The 16,962-nt window shown below is 43.4% G+C and overlaps 1 protein-coding gene across 1 annotated transcript in view; it reads right to left on the bottom strand.

The window, feature by feature from the left end:
• Window positions 1–1,710: 1,710 nt before the first annotated feature.
• Window positions 1,711–16,962, bottom strand: part of LOC149440965 (uncharacterized) — an 86,354-nt gene continuing 71,102 nt past the window's right edge. The window contains exons 14-18 of the mRNA XM_089657922.1: window positions 15,526–15,797; window positions 9,675–9,803; window positions 7,693–7,834; window positions 5,768–5,818; window positions 1,711–3,703 (exon numbers count right to left, since the gene is read on the bottom strand). Of these exons, the coding sequence (XP_089514048.1) occupies window positions 3,447–3,703; window positions 5,768–5,818; window positions 7,693–7,834; window positions 9,675–9,803; window positions 15,526–15,797 (851 nt within the window). The 3' untranslated portion in view covers window positions 1,711–3,446. The remainder of the gene's footprint in view (window positions 3,704–5,767; window positions 5,819–7,692; window positions 7,835–9,674; window positions 9,804–15,525; window positions 15,798–16,962) is intronic.

Here is a 16,962-nt window from a genome sequence, read left to right as displayed (position 1 = left end):
CACAGGTAACAAATGCACAAACCAGGGGTGGACTGACAACTCATGGGGCCCCCGGGCAATAGGGGATCATGGGGCCCCTGTGTCCTTGCCCAAACTCAAAAAAGCCTATGAAAAAAAAGGTACTAGGGGCATCTCATGGGGCCCCCTACTGACCCCGGCAGTGCCCGAGTTTCCAAATGGTCAGTCCGCCCCTGGCACAAACATGACAATATACAACAAACAGGGAATCATAACTATATGGGGGGCAACAAATGGGCAATCATGACAAGATACAAGCAATCATGATAATATACAGGCAGCGTACCAGCAAATATGGGAACATATGGACAAAAATTCCTTCCATCAAGCAAAAATCTGTCCTCACCGCCATAAACCCCTCCCCCGGCAAAAAAAAAAAAACACACACCACCCTCAGCACATCTCACTACCAGCAAAAATCTCCCCTCCCCCTGCAAAGCCCCCAGAAGCAAACCTACCTTCACCAGGACCCCCCCCCCCCATCCCCAACAACCCACCTCTACCTTTCCCAGTAGCCCCCCTCTTTACACAAACACTTGCCTGACCTCAGCACTGTGGTGCCTGGCAGAGTGAGGGAAGTCCTCTTAAATCTACCCCCACCCCAGTGTTATATGACACAGAGACAAGGAGCTTAGGAGAGCTTTCCTTGACATTTTATGGTGTCTGTATATGAAGTCTGACAAGGCTGTGAAGGGTGGTACTGCGAAGCCTGGAGAGTTGCAGATAATGAGGCAATGTGCATTCAGAGAGAGGGGTGTCCTATTCCCAACATGGCTGGATCTGGGGTGGACCATCCTCTATGGCTACACCACTCTGTTTAGGTGACAATGGCCTCTTCTTTATAAAGATACACTGTATACATTACATTATAAAACACAGATTCAGTCATTACAAGAACCTCATTGGATGAGCACTGCTGTTCCCCAGTCTGGAAAAGACATTTACATGCTTTCTTAGCCAAAATAAGTATATACTTTATGTATTGGATACAAATGGAGAAACAGAAAAAGGGCGCACCGACCTAGTGCATTATCGTTTAAAATAATTTATTAAAGAAACAAAAATAGGTATCATACTCACAATGGACATAATAACACAGGCATGTCAAACTGAACAAGGTGTATGATCCAAACAACATCTGATTCCATACGATGGAACCCTGGATGACCAACTGTCTAACGCGTTTCGAGGACACAACCTCTTCCTCAGAAGGAGGAAGTTGGCTCTGAGGAAGAGGTTGTGTCCTCGAAACGCGTTAGTCAGTTGGTCATCCAGGGTTCCATCGTATGGACTCAGATGCTGTTTGGATCATACATCTTGTTCAGTTTGACATGCCTGTGTTATTATGTCCATTGTGAGTATGATACCTATTTTTGTTTCTTTAATAAATATATTTTTAAACGATAATGCACTAGGTCGGTGCGCCCTTTTTCTGTTTCTCCATTTGTATCCAGTGTATTTGGACCACCCCGGTCTGTTGAGGGCAGCAAGCAGTGCATATTCCAGAAAATTCCAGAACATTCCTATTGGGTCTACTGAGTCCTTTCCTAGCGCAGGAGTACAGTGTTTGTTGTATTGGATATACTTTATGTATGTATGGACTTTTAAACTGAAGTTATTACTTGTAAACAAGTCACGAAGAACATTCACCAACAACCCACAAATGAGAAAATGTAAAAATGACAAAGAAAATTGTTGGAAAAACTTTATTTTGTGTTTTCTCATCTGTAGTACATATATTACACATACATGCACTGTAGGCACATACTGGGGATGGTATTTTGTATCATCGCTCCTTAAAAGATTTTCAGCTTCATGTTCTCAGTGTATGGATTATAAATTCGTAAAATACAAAATATAACTTTACTAATAACTCAATTTTAAATTTTAATTGTAGAACTCTTAGCACCAGTAAAGATGTAAAATATGAATTATTATACCCTGAGTTGCCATGCTATTGTCCCATGGTGATCTAGAATCTATTTAACGGGAACATATTATACAAACCAGCATTCAATGTGAATGTATTTTGGTAGTTTAGCGAATATTTTCTATGCATTTGCAAACCAGACGTTTGATATGTGTTCAGTTTGAAATGTATTTATTTCAGGTACTTATATAGTGCTGTCATTACGCAGCACTTTACATATATCCTGTAAATTCACATCAGTCCCTAACCCTCAAGGGGCGTACAATCTAAGGTCCCTAACTCACATTCATACATACACATACTAGGGACAATTTGGAAAGGAATCAATTCACCTACCAGCATGTCTTTGGAGTGTAGGAGGAAACTGGAGCACCCAGAGGAAGCCCACGCAGGCACAGGGAGAGCATGCAAACTCCAGGCAGGTGGTGCTGTGGTTGGGATTTGAACCAACGACCCCTAGTGCTACTAGGTGGAAGTGCTAACCATTTAGCCACTGTGCTGCCCCGAATATAATTGTTCCTTCCACTATTATCACATGATATTTTCAGAGATAACTATGGCAATCACCAAGGAGGAAGCTCCTGATATGCAAAAAAAAAAAAAATATATATATATCATTAATTCAATTTTATTTTCAAAACAAAAATGAAAAAATAAGAACAGCAGATTATTCAATCTAATTTCAATTTCAATTGCATAAAATAAAAAAAAAAAAGCAAATGGTCTAAACTGAAGAAAGTCACAGGGCTTCTAAACCTTCCCTACTCTATTCGAAAAACAAAAAATGAAGGTTTGGTAATACATATACTTTATGAATCAATGGAGGCACTGGGGTTGATTTACTAATGGCAAATAGGTCGCTCCCTTTGCAGGAGAATTAATCCCAGAGCTTAGTGAATAAGGAGAATCTGTTGACTTCCATCATCCAGTCATACACAAGCAAAATTTTACTTTTTCTTGCATATGATTGGGTTTTCTCGGCAAAGTGAAAATTCACCATGAAATTCACTAAGCTCTGGGGCAAAGTCCCTTAAACAAATTAAGTATTTAGTGAACCCCACTGGGTGGACAGAGCCTAATGGGGAACTAAGAGGCTAGTTATCCATCAGGTCCATCTTAGGTATTCTTTGCAAAGTGAAGTTCCACCACATTCACTAAGCTCTGGGGAAAATTCCCTTGCAAAGTGCAACTTCCCATGCAAAGTAAACAGTCTATTTGCCTTTAGTAAGTCAGCTCCACTGAATGTACTGCGACTTTCCATACAATATCCATGACCTAGGTGTACAGGTCAAGAATAGGCTATTTGGGTTGACTTTGATCTCTCACTTTGAATATAACTGAGCGGGGGTTAACAAACAAGTTATTTTCAGGGAAAAAAAATGAGAAACAAAACGAAGATAAGGCAGCAATTCTATCAATTAGAATAGTAGTAGGACACAGCACATGTGATTAGGCTAGGTAGTCTTCTCGAGTATGGCAAACCTTACTAAATGGCAGTTTATGATCCCTCAAGGTCAATGACAAGAGGCCTGTTGCACCTTAGTATAGCCTCGTAAAGCTTCTCCTTGTGTGGGGTGCCCCAGGAGGTTGTATATTGATAGAGCTGCCTCATCTTCTCTTGGTGAGGTTCCCTCCTACGTATTATGTCATACTGCTCCTGGGTCAGAAGACTGTGGGCCAGCAGATCGTCCAGAACCGGATCTACGTGGGACAGTTTTTCGATAAGAGCCTTTCTGTGTTTATCCACAAAATGTTCTGGTGGAGAGGATGCAACTAAAATAATTATAAAAATCATACATACACATTTCACATTGATCCCCCACCAAGAACAAAATTACCCCAGTGTTGGCCAGTGCTGGAACCTAGAAGGAGTGATAATGTAACCCCATGCGTCATTGGACAGTGCTTGGGTCAGGCAACTGGTGGTTGGGCTTCAGCACTGTATCATAGAAATAAGTCACCCCTGATGCAGGGGTTTTGCAGCAGCACCCACAAAGGAGTGAGTGGAAGGGGAGTGCTGGGAAGGTAAGTATAAGGTGGGCTTTTATCAGACCCATTGAATTTGCCTGGAATGACAAGGTGATTAGGTCTATTGTCTAAAGCAGGGCTGGACAATTCCCAGGTGCCAGAAGCCACTGCTGAACAGGTCAGAGCTGTCCCGCTGCCCCTCACCTGTCCTGCTGCCCCCAATTGTCCCACTGCCCCCCTTCTGTGATCCTCCCCCCCACCTGTCCCGCTGCCCCCTACCTGTCCTGCTGCCCCCACCTGTTCGTCTGCCCCCTTTCTGTGATGCTCCCCCCACCTGTCCAACTGCCCCTTACCTGTCCTGCTGCCCCCACCTGTCCCACTGACCCCCTTCTGTGATCCTCCCCCCCACCTATCCTGCTGCCCCCTACCTGTCTTGCTGTCCCACCTGTTCTTCTGCCCCCCTTCTGTGATGCTCCCCCCCACCTGTCCTGCTGCCCCTCACCTGTCCTGCTGCCCCCTTTTGTGATCCTCCCCCACACCTGTCCCGCTGCCCCCTACCTGTCCTGCTGCCCCCACCTGTTCTTCTGCCCCCCTTCTGTGATGCTCCCCCCCACCTGTCCCGCTGCCCCCCACCTATCCTGCTGCCCCCCCCCTGTCCTGCTGCCCCCCCACCTATTCCACTGCCCCCCTACTGTGACACTGCCCCCACTGCTCCCCACCTGTCCCTGCTGCTCCCCTCCTGTGATACTGCCCCCCTCCTGTGACGCTGCCTCCCACCTGTCTTGCTGCTCCCCTCCTGTGAGGCTGCCCCCTACCTATCCTGCTGCCCTCCTCCTGTGATGCTGCCCACCACCTGTGACACTGCCCCCCTCCTGTTATGCTGCCCCCCCTGTGATGCTGCCCCCCACCTGTCCCACTGCCCAGCTCCTGTCCCACTGCCCCCCCCTCATGTGATGCTGCCTCCCACCTGTCCCGCTACCCTCTCCTATCCCACTGTCCCCTCCCATCACATTTCTCCCTCCTGTCCCACTGCCTCCCCTCCTGTGATGATGCTTCTCACCTGTGATGCTGCTCCCCTCCTGTGACGCTGCTCCCCACCTGTTCCACTGCCCCATTCCTGTCCTACTGCCCCCCCCTCATGTCCCACTGCCCCCTCCTGTCTTGCTGCCCCCTCCCATGACACTTTCCGTTCCTGTCCCGCTGCCCCCCTCTTGTCCTGCTACCCCCCTCTTGTCCCGTTACCCCCCTCCTGTGACGCTGTCTCCCTCCCGTCATGCTGCCCTCCCCACCTGGCTCCTAACTTTTTTAACTGGCTCCTAGATTTAAAGCAACTTTATTAAGCCCTGATTTAAGGTGTGCGGAATATCATCCAAAGCATGTCAATGCTGCCTCTCAGATATTATTCTCACTCAATATTACAGCACTATTGCAGCTTGATGGAACAGGCCCCATGTCCGGCCCCAACAACCGTCCACATTCTGGAATTCATGAAGCTGTCACTTTGACACCTCCAACATTACCAACTCATGAAATGGATAAAACTCCCTTGTCTTTATTCCAGACACAGATATCCTCCCGATGTAGATCTGGCTAATTCACCACCAGGACATGGAGGGAGAGTGGAATATGACCGCACAATGGTAAAAATGATATGTTTCCCCCAGTCTTCAATAAAAAGGAAATCTTAAGAACCACCCCCTCTCCACCCCCCATATGAAGGAATGCCAGGTTTGAAATGAAGAAACCTAAGCTTTGTGAGTTCATATTTCACTTTTCATAGAACTATAATAAAAGGTATTGGGGGAACTTTGAAGATACAACATTACAGTTTACAAATTACAGTTCACTTACCCTCCATGCTCCTCGGCTTATCTACTAATTTTGATAAACGTTTTATGTCTCCTAAAAATAATAAGGATGGTTGTGGATTAGATCACATATTCCCATGATTATTTAAAACATATATATTATAGATTTGTTGAAGCTCATACATGAAAACTGAGAGCATAGCTGAACTTAACCGCTTTAGCGCCTCCCCATAGCAAAAATACTGCTACAGGGCAGCAGCTGTGCGCAAAATCACGTAAATATACGTGATTTTGCAATTCCGGGTAGGGCGCGCGCACCGAGACGCATGTGCGCCCTACCTGCGCCCCCATTTGCGGCCACCAATCACCAGGTCCCGGCTGGTGATTACTCGCAGGCGTCCTGTGATTGCTGAGGATCTCCAAGGATGGGGGGGTGTTAACTGTTTGTGAACAAAATAGTACTCCTCCCTGTCAGCTCCTGCACACTGCTTTGGATGGCTCTGCATAGCAGCATGCTTACAGTAAAACACTCCCAGCACAGATAACCCTTTGATTGCCCCAGATGTTAACCCCTTCCTGCCCAATGCCATTAGTACAGTGTCAGTGCTTTTTATTAGCTCTGATCACTGTGTTGGTGTTACTGGGGACGTCAGTGACAACAAGTCAGTTCCCCCCAGTGTCAGAATGCCCACCACAGTCCCGCTATAAGTCGCTGATCGCCACCATTACTGGTAAAAAAATTTAAAAAATCCCAGTATATATACCGCCATTTGTAAACGCTATAACTTTAAACTAATTAGTTTAAACGTATTGGGGGGGGGGGTTATGAGGAGTAAAGGGGCGATTTAGGGCTGAGTTGACAACCCCCCCCCCCACAAACACACACACACACACCCTCTGTTTACTCGAAAATATCAGCTTCTCAGGGCATCATCCAATGGGAATGAGAGCAGCTTCTCCTCATTCCTGGCTCATAGATCACATGAGAAGGGGAGACAGGAAGAAGGGCAGTCTTCCCTCACTCCCCAGCAGCACTGTGTTGAGATAGAGGTGTGTTCTTGGTGGAGTTTGCTTTCTTCTGCCCACAGTAGACTGCGATTGGAGGCAGGAAAGAGCAGACTCTTCCCTCCAGCAGCCATCGAGCCCTCGCTCCTTCTGACAGAGGAAAAGTTGCATTCCTTCCTGTCAGTGAGGTGCAGAAGAATGGAACAGCCAAAGTTTCCAGTGCACTCCCTGTAACGGGAGTCACTTTGGGTGGGGGGCCCATAGAACCCAGCTCACTTTGGAGAGGGAGACCCCTGTCTCAGCTCCCCATATCCCTATTATGTGTAAGTTACCCTGTGCCTGTTAGGGGTACAGGGTGATCTGTCCTAATATTGTGTGGGGGTTGTAGATTGTTTAATGCCATGTGGTTGCATCCCATTGTTCTATTGTGTGTCTTGCTTGGGAGCAAACTATTATGGGATGTATGTGTTTATGGGCTTGGTGGGGGATGTCTCCAGCAGCCCTCCCTCCTGATGGGACTGTCTGTTGGTGTGTCTCCTTACTAAATGTAGATTGCCCCGCCCTGTGTCATTATGCAGGGAGGGGGAATTGTTCCCTTGAGTGTATATATCTTGTATCTGTGTTAAAATAAACTAGTCTACTTTCTGGATTACTTCAAGATTGGTGTCGTCTAGTCTTGCATGGTCATCTGTGGTGTCTGTTGTCGGTGTTCGGACAGGGAAGCGGTATTTTAACGGAAGTACTCAGCGCAGGCTGGGACAGTTCCATTACACTCCCTCATCCACATATCAACACTATGCCTGGGGCACATGCCCCTTCTGCCCCCCCCCCCCCCCGGCTTGCCGACGCTGGGCTGGAGGTGTAGAAAGTGAGTAGAGTTTAAACTTTTATGTATTTCTTTCTCAGTTGGAAACTCACAGTCTGTCAAGCAAATTATCCAATAAACTAAAACATAAATGTTACCTTTTGTTAAGATAGTGTCCCAAACTGGTTCTTTAGTGCTTTCTTCTGCCACCTCTAGAAAAATGTTTATAGGATTTCCCATGATAATGATTTCTGTGAACTGGTAAGGTCCGGAGTGATGACTGGTCTGGAACTTAAGGGTCTGGAAAATGTAATTAAGAAATCATCAATACATCAGGTTTTGGTCACAGAATGTAGCAAATTATCATGCAATTACTGTACATACATAAGCCTAATACAAAGGCACATTTGTGGGCTGGTGACATAGCACCAGATACTCAGAATAGGCTCCTCCAGGTTCCAGAAAGCACCTGCAGAAAACCTCCAAGAAATCTACTAAAAATCCATCTATGGATGGACCCGAAAGAATCTCTGACGCATTTCAAAGGGAGATTCTTTCTTCCTCAGATCTCCCTTTGAAACGCGGCAGCCATTCTTTAGGGTCTTCCTCCACTTTGGATTCGCACAGGTCTCTGGCCTTATTGGCCAGTATTAGATATTATATGCATATTAAATTCTGGTGTTTGTGAGTATACATCTGTTTTATCCTTCAATAAATTTCTGAAGTGATGCGCAAGGCTTTTGCACTTTATTTTGTTCTTGTTTGCAGCATTGTCCTAGGCTTCCACAGCCTTCCTAAAGGGCTGCACAGCAATGCTCATTAGATGGACCTATTTTGCTGAGGATGGTCTGTCCATTATTTCCTGATCTGGTTCTCTGAGCGCAGGAGGAGACTTGTATAAAACCAAGCCCTTAGGCACGCAGAGTGCTTTTACAAACATTGGTGAAAGAATGGGTTGCTCTCAGGAGCTCAGTGACTCCAAGCGTGGTCCCGTGATAGGTGGCCACCTGGGCAATAAGTCCATCCGTGACATTTCCTGGCTACTAAATATTCCACGCTCAACTGTTAGTGGGATTATAACAAAGTGGAAGCCACTGGAAACAACAGCAACTCAGCCACCAAGTGGTAGGCCACATCACATGACAGGGCGGGGTCAGCGCATGCTGAAGCGCACAGTGCACAGAAGTCACCAACTGTCTGCAGAGTCAATAGCTAAAGACCTCCAAACTTCATGTGGCCTTCAGATGAGCACAACAACAGTGCGTAGAGAGCTTCATGGAATGGGTTTCCATGGCCGAGCAGCTGCATCCAAGCCTTCCATCACCAAGTGCAATGCAAAGCGTCGGATGCCGTGGTGTAAAGCACGCCATCACTGGACTCTAGAGCAGAGGAGAAGTGTTCTCTGGAGTGACCAATCATGGTTCTCTGTCTGGAAGTCTAATGGACATATCTGGGTTTGGTGGTTGCTAGGAGAACGGTACTTGCCTGCCTTAATTGTGCCAAGTGTAAAGTTTGGTAGAGCGGGGATTATGGTGTGGTTTTTGTTTTTCAGGGGCTGGGCTTGGCCCCCTAGTTCCAGTGAAGGGAACTCTTAAGGCAACATTTTGGACAATTTCATGTTCCCAACTTTGTGGGAAGAATTTGGGGATGACCCCTTTCTGTTCCAACATGACTGCGCACCAGTGCTTAAAGCAAGGTCCATAAAGACATGGAGGAGCCAGTTTGGGGTGGAGGAACTTGACTGGTCCGCACAGAGTCCTGACCTCAACCCCATAGAACACCTTTGGGATGAATTAGAGCAGAGACTGCGAGCCAGGCCTTCTGTGGTGGGGGAAATCACTAGAACCGATCCCCAGTATGGCTTTCTCAGCAACAGCTGAAAGCCAGCGGGATGGAGAGCAGAAGCCTGCTTTCAACTACTGCAGAGAGAGCCATACAGGGGATCGGTTCCATTAACTGTCCCCCTGCCATGCTGATCACCCTCCCTGCCTGCATCAGATTCACCCAGCCTGGGCCCGTTGAGGACTGGTGGTACCCCCTTATCCACAGCCTTGTTTCTAACTATAATCAACAAACTTCCCTACAACGATTAATTCTGACTGTAAATGACTTTGTGTCAGCATTTAAATGTAATGGTTACCTTGGGAAGTATATAGTCTTGTGGGCGACTGGCAATGAGATATTTGGTTTTTGCATATACAGTGTCAAGGGTCTGAGGAGGCTTTACAATTTTCTGAAATCCAAACTTCATCTTGTCCTTGTCAAGTCTCTGAAGCGGAATTGTAATAAGTAAAGATTAATCAGGTTGTAAGACATAACTGACACCCTAGCTAGTGCAGAATCATGGGAGGGAAGCATTATTTTTCTATGTTCAAGAAATAAGAGCAATACATAGGAGCCAAAAAAAAAGAGTAACAGAATATATAATGACCATATTGTTGGGAATGCAACAGCATGTACTATATATAGTATTTGTGTGTTAATATCACTTGACCAGTAGATGGCACTGTACACTAAGGTTGCTAGTTGTGCATATGTGCAAGACTTGTTGGTTCTCTCTCTTCCTCAACTAAGATGTCTGCTGCTATTACAGTCTGCTGAAATGTGTTCTGTATATTTGCAACTTAAGCCTCACAAGTAAAGTCTTCTGCCTCATCACAAGCTACCAGTATCTTCTCTAACACATAACCAACAGGTTATGGGCCCAGCTCCAGACACTGGAAAAAGGAAAACTACAAGCAAGTAAGTGCTGCATTTACAATCCTACCAAATCCTGTGTGAGGACACAAGAGCTGTATCCAATTCACTGAAAGACGGCAAGTACTTCAGATATGAAGTTTACAATAGCAAAGCTCAACAATACCAACTACCAGCTATGGAAGTTTAAGCTTGAAATGCTGTTATCCAAAGATGACTTGTGGCCGGTACTAGATACACACAGACCCAATGACAACCCGGAAGAATGGGACAGAAAAAACAGGCAAGCAAAAGCAGTCATAAGCCTGTTAGTGGAGGATGATCAACTCATTCATATAAGGAAAGAAAGCACAGCTAAAGGTATGTGGACTGCATTACAAACACTGCATGAATGTGCAAACCTAAACAGTAAACTATATCTGCTACGCAAACTGTATAAGATGAGGCTGGAAAAAGGGCAGGAAATGGGTGAACATGTAAATGCTGTGCTAGAAATTGTGGACCAGCTGGGTGCAATAGGTGAAGAGTTAAAAAGCAACCATGTTGTGTCAATACTTCTGTGCAGCCTTCCAGAATCATACAGTGCCCTTATAAATGCTCTAGAAACTAGACCAGAAACTGAACTGACGTTAGAATATGTTAAGGGGAAATTAATTGATGAATACAGCAGAAGAAAGGAAAATTTGCATAGTGAAGAGAACGAGAGACCAGAGGCAGCTCTGAAGGTGCATGAAGGCATAAGACAAAGCAAAGAAACCAGGGTATGTTTTCACTGCAAAAGGCTGGTCACCTGAAAAAGAACTGTTCAATCTGGAAAGCTGAGCAGCAAAAGCGGGAGCTACCCACAAGAGAAAGAGCTAAAGCGGTCATGAAAGAAAATGAAAGTGCATCATGGAGTGGTACTTTTAAAGTGACTCAGAATAGTACCCCACATGGATGGTACATTGATTCAGGGGCAACAAGTCACATGACAAGCAACGAGACATTCTTCACAGAAATTGATTTTAGTGTAAAAGATAAAGTCTTCCTAGCAAATGGGAAAAGTATTACAGCGGAAGGTAAAGGTCAGGGATTTCTGAACTGCAAAACGCCATCAGGGGGCAAGCAGAACATCCTTGTAAATAATGTTCTATATGTTCCAAGCCTAGAAGGAAGCCTCCTATCAGTTAAAACCCTTGCAAGCAATGGACTCACTGTCCAGTTCAGAGGTAATGACTGCACAATTCAAAATGGAAAGCAAATCCTAGCAAGAGGAAGATTAAATGAACATCTGTACAAACTCGTCACTGAAAGTGAGAAGGCTAATGCGGCAACTCATAACCCACATGACAAGTGCATCCACCTGTGGCATAGAAGATTGGGGCATCGAAACCCAGAAGCTATAAAGGACTTTGCAAAGAGAGGTCTATCAGAAGACATGAAAATATTGCCTTGCCACACACTCAACAAGTGCACGTGTTGCATCAAAGCAAAGGCCACCCGAACCTCTCTTCCACAGACCAGTCAGAGTAAAACCATTAAACCCATGGAACTGATACACAGTGATGTGTGCGAACCAATGAAAACCATCACACCTGGCGGGAACAGATATTTACTGACTTTCATCGACGATTATTCCCGGTACACAATAACGTATCTAATGAAGCACAAAAGTGAGACATTAGAAAAACTTCAAGAGTTTGTAGCTATGACAAGCAACAAGTTTCAAAGGAAACCTGGAATAATACGCAATGACAATGGAGGGGAATATATGAATAAAGAGATGGAATCATACCTAAAGAAACAAGGTATTATACACCAAACAACTGTACCATACACTCCTGAGCAAACCGGTGTAGCGGAAAGAATCGCACTCTTGTAGAAATGACCAGATGTATGATTTCGGACGCTGCCTTACCTAACAAATACTGGGGAGAAACAATAATGACTGCAACATACCTACAAAACAGGCTCCCATCAAAAGCTATTGAGAGTACACCATATGAGATGTGGAATGGATCAAAACCTAACGTAGGACACATCAGAGTGTTTGGCTGTAAAGCATATGCCCACATTCCAAGTCAGAAACGCTCCAAGTTGGAGAACAAAGCCATAGAAGGCATTCTGGTGGGCTACAGTGAGCAGAGTAAGGGATATAGAATCCTTTGTCCAAAGACCAACAAGGTCACAGTAAGCCGCAGTGTTTATTTTGATGAAAGTGAAGCACCAAATAATACAATTTTTGAAAAATGTGGAGAGGATTTACACGCTGAATCGGCAAGAGACACTGACCCATGCGAAGCAGGACAAGAGCCAGAACAAGAAGTGGAACTTACAATCAACGAGCCAATAGAACCCACTGAACAACCAGAAATCAGAAGATCCTCTCGAATGACAAAAGGGATACCACCCCGCAGGTTATCATACGCTGCTAAAACACATCAAACACAGGAGCCAACATCCTGGGAAGACATAGAAACTTTGCCGAGAAGGGAAGCCGATCAGTGGAGAAAAGCAGCTGAAGAAGAAATAAAATCACTTCAAGAAAATAAAACTTGGTCACTAACAGAACTCCCTCCTGGTCGCAAAACCATCGGAAACAAGTGACTGTTGCACTCTCTTCAACTGAAGCGGAATACATAGCAGCAGCACATGCATGTCAAGAAGCCATTTGGATTCGTCAACTTCTACTAGACATGGGACTGAATATGTCACAACCCACACCCATCTTTGAAGACAATCAGGGATGCATAAAGCTTACACACTCTGAGAAGATTAACCCAAGAAACAAGCACATTGATGTAAGATATCATCTGCTCAGAGACATGCAAGAACAAGGGGTTATCGACATCCAGTACTGCCCATCAGAGGAGATGACTGCAGATGCACTCACCAAACCTTTGCCAAGGGAACGTCATTGTTTTCTACAAAAGAGACTAAATGTCATATAATTATGCACATGCCGTTGAGAAGGGGTGTTAGGAATGCAACAGCATGTACTATAATGTACTATATATAGTATTGTATGTTAATATCACTTGACCAGTAGATGGCACTGTACACTAAGGTTGCTAGTTGTGCATATGTGCAAGACTTGTTGGTTCTCTCTCTTCCTCTCTCTTCCTCAACTAAGATGTCTGCTGCTATTACAGTCTGCTGAAATGTGTTCTGTGTGTTTGCAACTTAAGCCTCACAAGTAAAGTCTTCTGCCTCATCACAAGCTACCAGTGTCTTCTCTAACACATAACCAACACATATGAGGTTCAGGTCAGCTCTTCGTAAAGTACAACCCCAACCTACTGACACCTTCCCCATGTCAATGAGTGTCCCGGTTCTCCTGTTGAAGCTGAAAGTCCAATCGTTATGTGAGCTCTGTGTTGGAACATACACATGGTTAATGACTGACTTCTCTCCTTTGCTTGCCTGGTTTCGATCTAAACCAAAATTCTGACAAACTTTTCGTTATTCGAAAATTCAGATTGCAATAGTAACTAGAAAAGCTACAATTTCTGGGGAAATTGTGTGAAGTGCTCTTGCCTCCACCAGTAGTCTACAACTGGAGTGGGCGGAGTAACTGGGTGGAGTAACTGTTGTGTGGTTGTGGTGGCTGGAGTAACTGTGAAAAGGTTGGACTGGGCAGAGTAACTTTATGGAGTGGGCGGAGTAACTGGGTGGAGTGGGTTAAAAACTCATGCAACTCACTCTACAGCAAGGGCATAGAAGAGCAGTTAAAAACAAACTGCTCCAACATGCTCACTTCACTGGCGGTTGCCTTCTTCAAACGGTTGTAGTTTAAAAATTATAAATCCTACACCGAAGAGCTTTATATTGTGAGAATCACAAGACGTAGACCTACATTTCGATGCATAGTATGTCTCTGAAATACAAAAATGAAGGCACAGTCACAGTTTAGAAATTGCCCTTCAAATTTGAGGTGTCTAGAGTGGAGTTTCAATGAATGTCAATGGGTGGCGTGAGTTGCAAACAAATGGTCATATTGTGAAAACTATCAGGACTATGGCTTAGCCGTGGACATGTTTAGTGGCAGCAGAGATAGCTGAATGTTTTGATATAAGATTTGTGTAGGTGGGCTTGAAAATGAGGGAATGATGGCAGTTTAGAAATCCTGTCCTGATTTTTCAGCTCACACTCTAGCTTTTGTCAGCTCCCACTCTAGTTTTCGAATTCGACTTGAACGTGAATCAAATTCAAATCGAATATGATTATGAAAAGAATAGAACATAAAATAATAGAATAGACTAGAATAGAACTGAAAAGACTAAAATAAAATAGAAAAGAATAGAAGACAATATAAAATTAGAGAATAGATTAGAATAGATTAGAACAGAATGGAATAGAATTAAATAGAAAAAAACAATAGAATAGAAAAAAATAGAAAGAATATAACTGTCTTCCAGAAAGATATAAGGATGTCAGTGAGCGCAATAGAAGAAAGGAAAAAAAATTGAATAGAATAGATTAGAATAGAAAAGATTAGAACAGAATAGAAAAGAAGAAAACAATAGAATAAAATAGAAACAATATACCTGTCTTCTGAAATCTGAATTTTGAATAGAATAAATTCAAATAGAATAGAAAAGAATGGAAAAGAACAGAATAGAATAGAAAAAAAACAATAGCATAGAATAAAACTGTCTTCTGAAGTTCAAATTTCAAATAGAAAGAATTTAAATAGAATATAATAGAATGGAAAAGACAATAAAATAGAATTTAGAAGAATAGGATAGAATACAATAGAAAGAATATAACCATCTTCCAAAATTAGAATTTCGAATAAAAAAAAATTTAAATAGATTAGAAAAGAATAGAAAATAACAGAATATAATAGAAAAAAAACCCACAATAAAATAGAATAGAAGGAAATTGAAAGAATATAACTGTCTTTTGAAATTTGAATGTCGAATAGAATAAATTCGAATGTGAATGCCAATTTGAATTTTCCGAATTTGGTTGAATTGAATTAGAATATGAAATTGAACAAATTCCAAAACCAAATTGAATTGAACAAACCAAAATGATTTAAGTAATGAATCAAAACAAAACAAAACAGATTTTTTTCATTCTGCACATGTTTATAATGCCTGGTAATTGGCCACTCAGGCCTGGGCACTGCATCCCAGAACAAGGGGAGAAGGTCACATGCTCCCCCATTCAGGCACTAGGTAATTCCTTGGGGCCCTGAGGAAGGGACCAGTGGGGCAGCAAGGAGGATGTGGCTATCAGTTCATGGAGTTGTTCTTTCAGTATTTTATTAAAAATGAATATACAATTAAAAAATAAAAACTCATTTTTACCTCTTCGATGTGTGGAATAAGTGGCAGTAAATGAAGATGAATTTTATATTCTTGATATTCTGCCTCTCCTGGACAATTGATTTGGAAGTAGAGAAGTACAATTCCATGAATCGGGGTCTTTTTTTTCACAAATGACAGCAGAGGGCCCAGGCAGGAGAAGGTGGGATTCTCCAAAACGATATAAAACGGTTCCACTCGTGTCGGACTTATGAAGGCCATGTTCCCATCTGTGAAGTGGGCACATTTAATCCTCGATGGGTCTCCCGTAAAACCTGTGAGATAAAGAGTAGGTTATATCCTACGGGGAATGCAAACATCTCCAGCAGATCTGGCAAAGACAATGAATCCAAAGCTCCTTTTTTTCAGCTTTCCCACATTTAGAGGGTAACTTCATTATTCATGGAAAAAATTAATATAGTACATACAAATAGAAAAGCTACAATTTCTGGGAAAATTGTGTGACGTGTTCTTGCCTCCACCAGTAGTCTACAACTGGAGTGGGCGGAGTAACTGGGTGGAGTGGATGGAGTAACTGTTGTGTAAGAGCTCCCACTCTAGTTTTGAACATTCCGCCATTGATTCCTATGGGACCAATTTCACCACAAAAACGCTGATATTTTGTGAACCATTCGGCGAAGTAATTGCACACCAATCGGGAACAATCCGCACGTTTCTGTATATTACTGTCTATGTAGTGTAAAAACTGTGGGAGGAGTTAGGGGGGTTAATTTGGCTATAATAAGAATAAGAATATATTTGTGAGATAACAGGAAGTGGTCACCAGGCAACAACACTTAATTACTACATAAGCCTCACTGTAATGTATCCACTCGCCTTCCTGAGGATTTCCCCCCCTTCCTGACCCGGCCATTTTTTGCATTACGGTGCTGCGTTACTTAAACTGGCAATTGTGCGGTCATGCAACGCTGCACCCAAGTGAAATTTACATCTTTTTTTCCCCACAAATTGAGCTTTCTTTAGGTGGTGTTTGATCACCTGTGCATTTTTATTTTTTGTGCTATAGAAAAAAAATAGACCGACAATTTTGAGAAAAAAAATATATATTTTTGACTTTTTGCTATTAAACATCTCCAGTAAAAAAAATAAAAAAATCTAATTTTGTCATACATTTAGGCCAAAATGTATTCTGCTCCGTATCTTGGCTAAAAAAAAAATCCTCATACGTGTAAATTAATTGGTTTATGTGAAAGTTATAGCGTCTACAAATGGCGGTATAGATACTGGGATTTTTTTTTCTTTTTACTAGTAATGGCGGCGATCAGCGACTTATAGCGGGACTGCGGCGGCCATTCTGACACTGGGAGGGAATTGAATTGGTGTCACTGACATCCCCAGTGACACCAATACAGTGATCAGTGTTAAAGAAAAGCACTGTCACTGTACTAATGGCACAGGGGAGGAAGGGGTCAACATCTG

The sequence above is a fragment of the Staurois parvus genome, unplaced genomic scaffold (assembly GCF_062004578.1).
Source record: "Staurois parvus isolate SC_StPar_1 unplaced genomic scaffold, SC_StPar_1.0 ptg001042l, whole genome shotgun sequence".
In the NCBI taxonomy this organism is placed as follows: domain Eukaryota; kingdom Metazoa; phylum Chordata; class Amphibia; order Anura; family Ranidae; genus Staurois; species Staurois parvus.
Note: the sequence above shows the minus strand (reverse complement) of the source record. Positions and strands in the feature narration are given on the sequence as shown.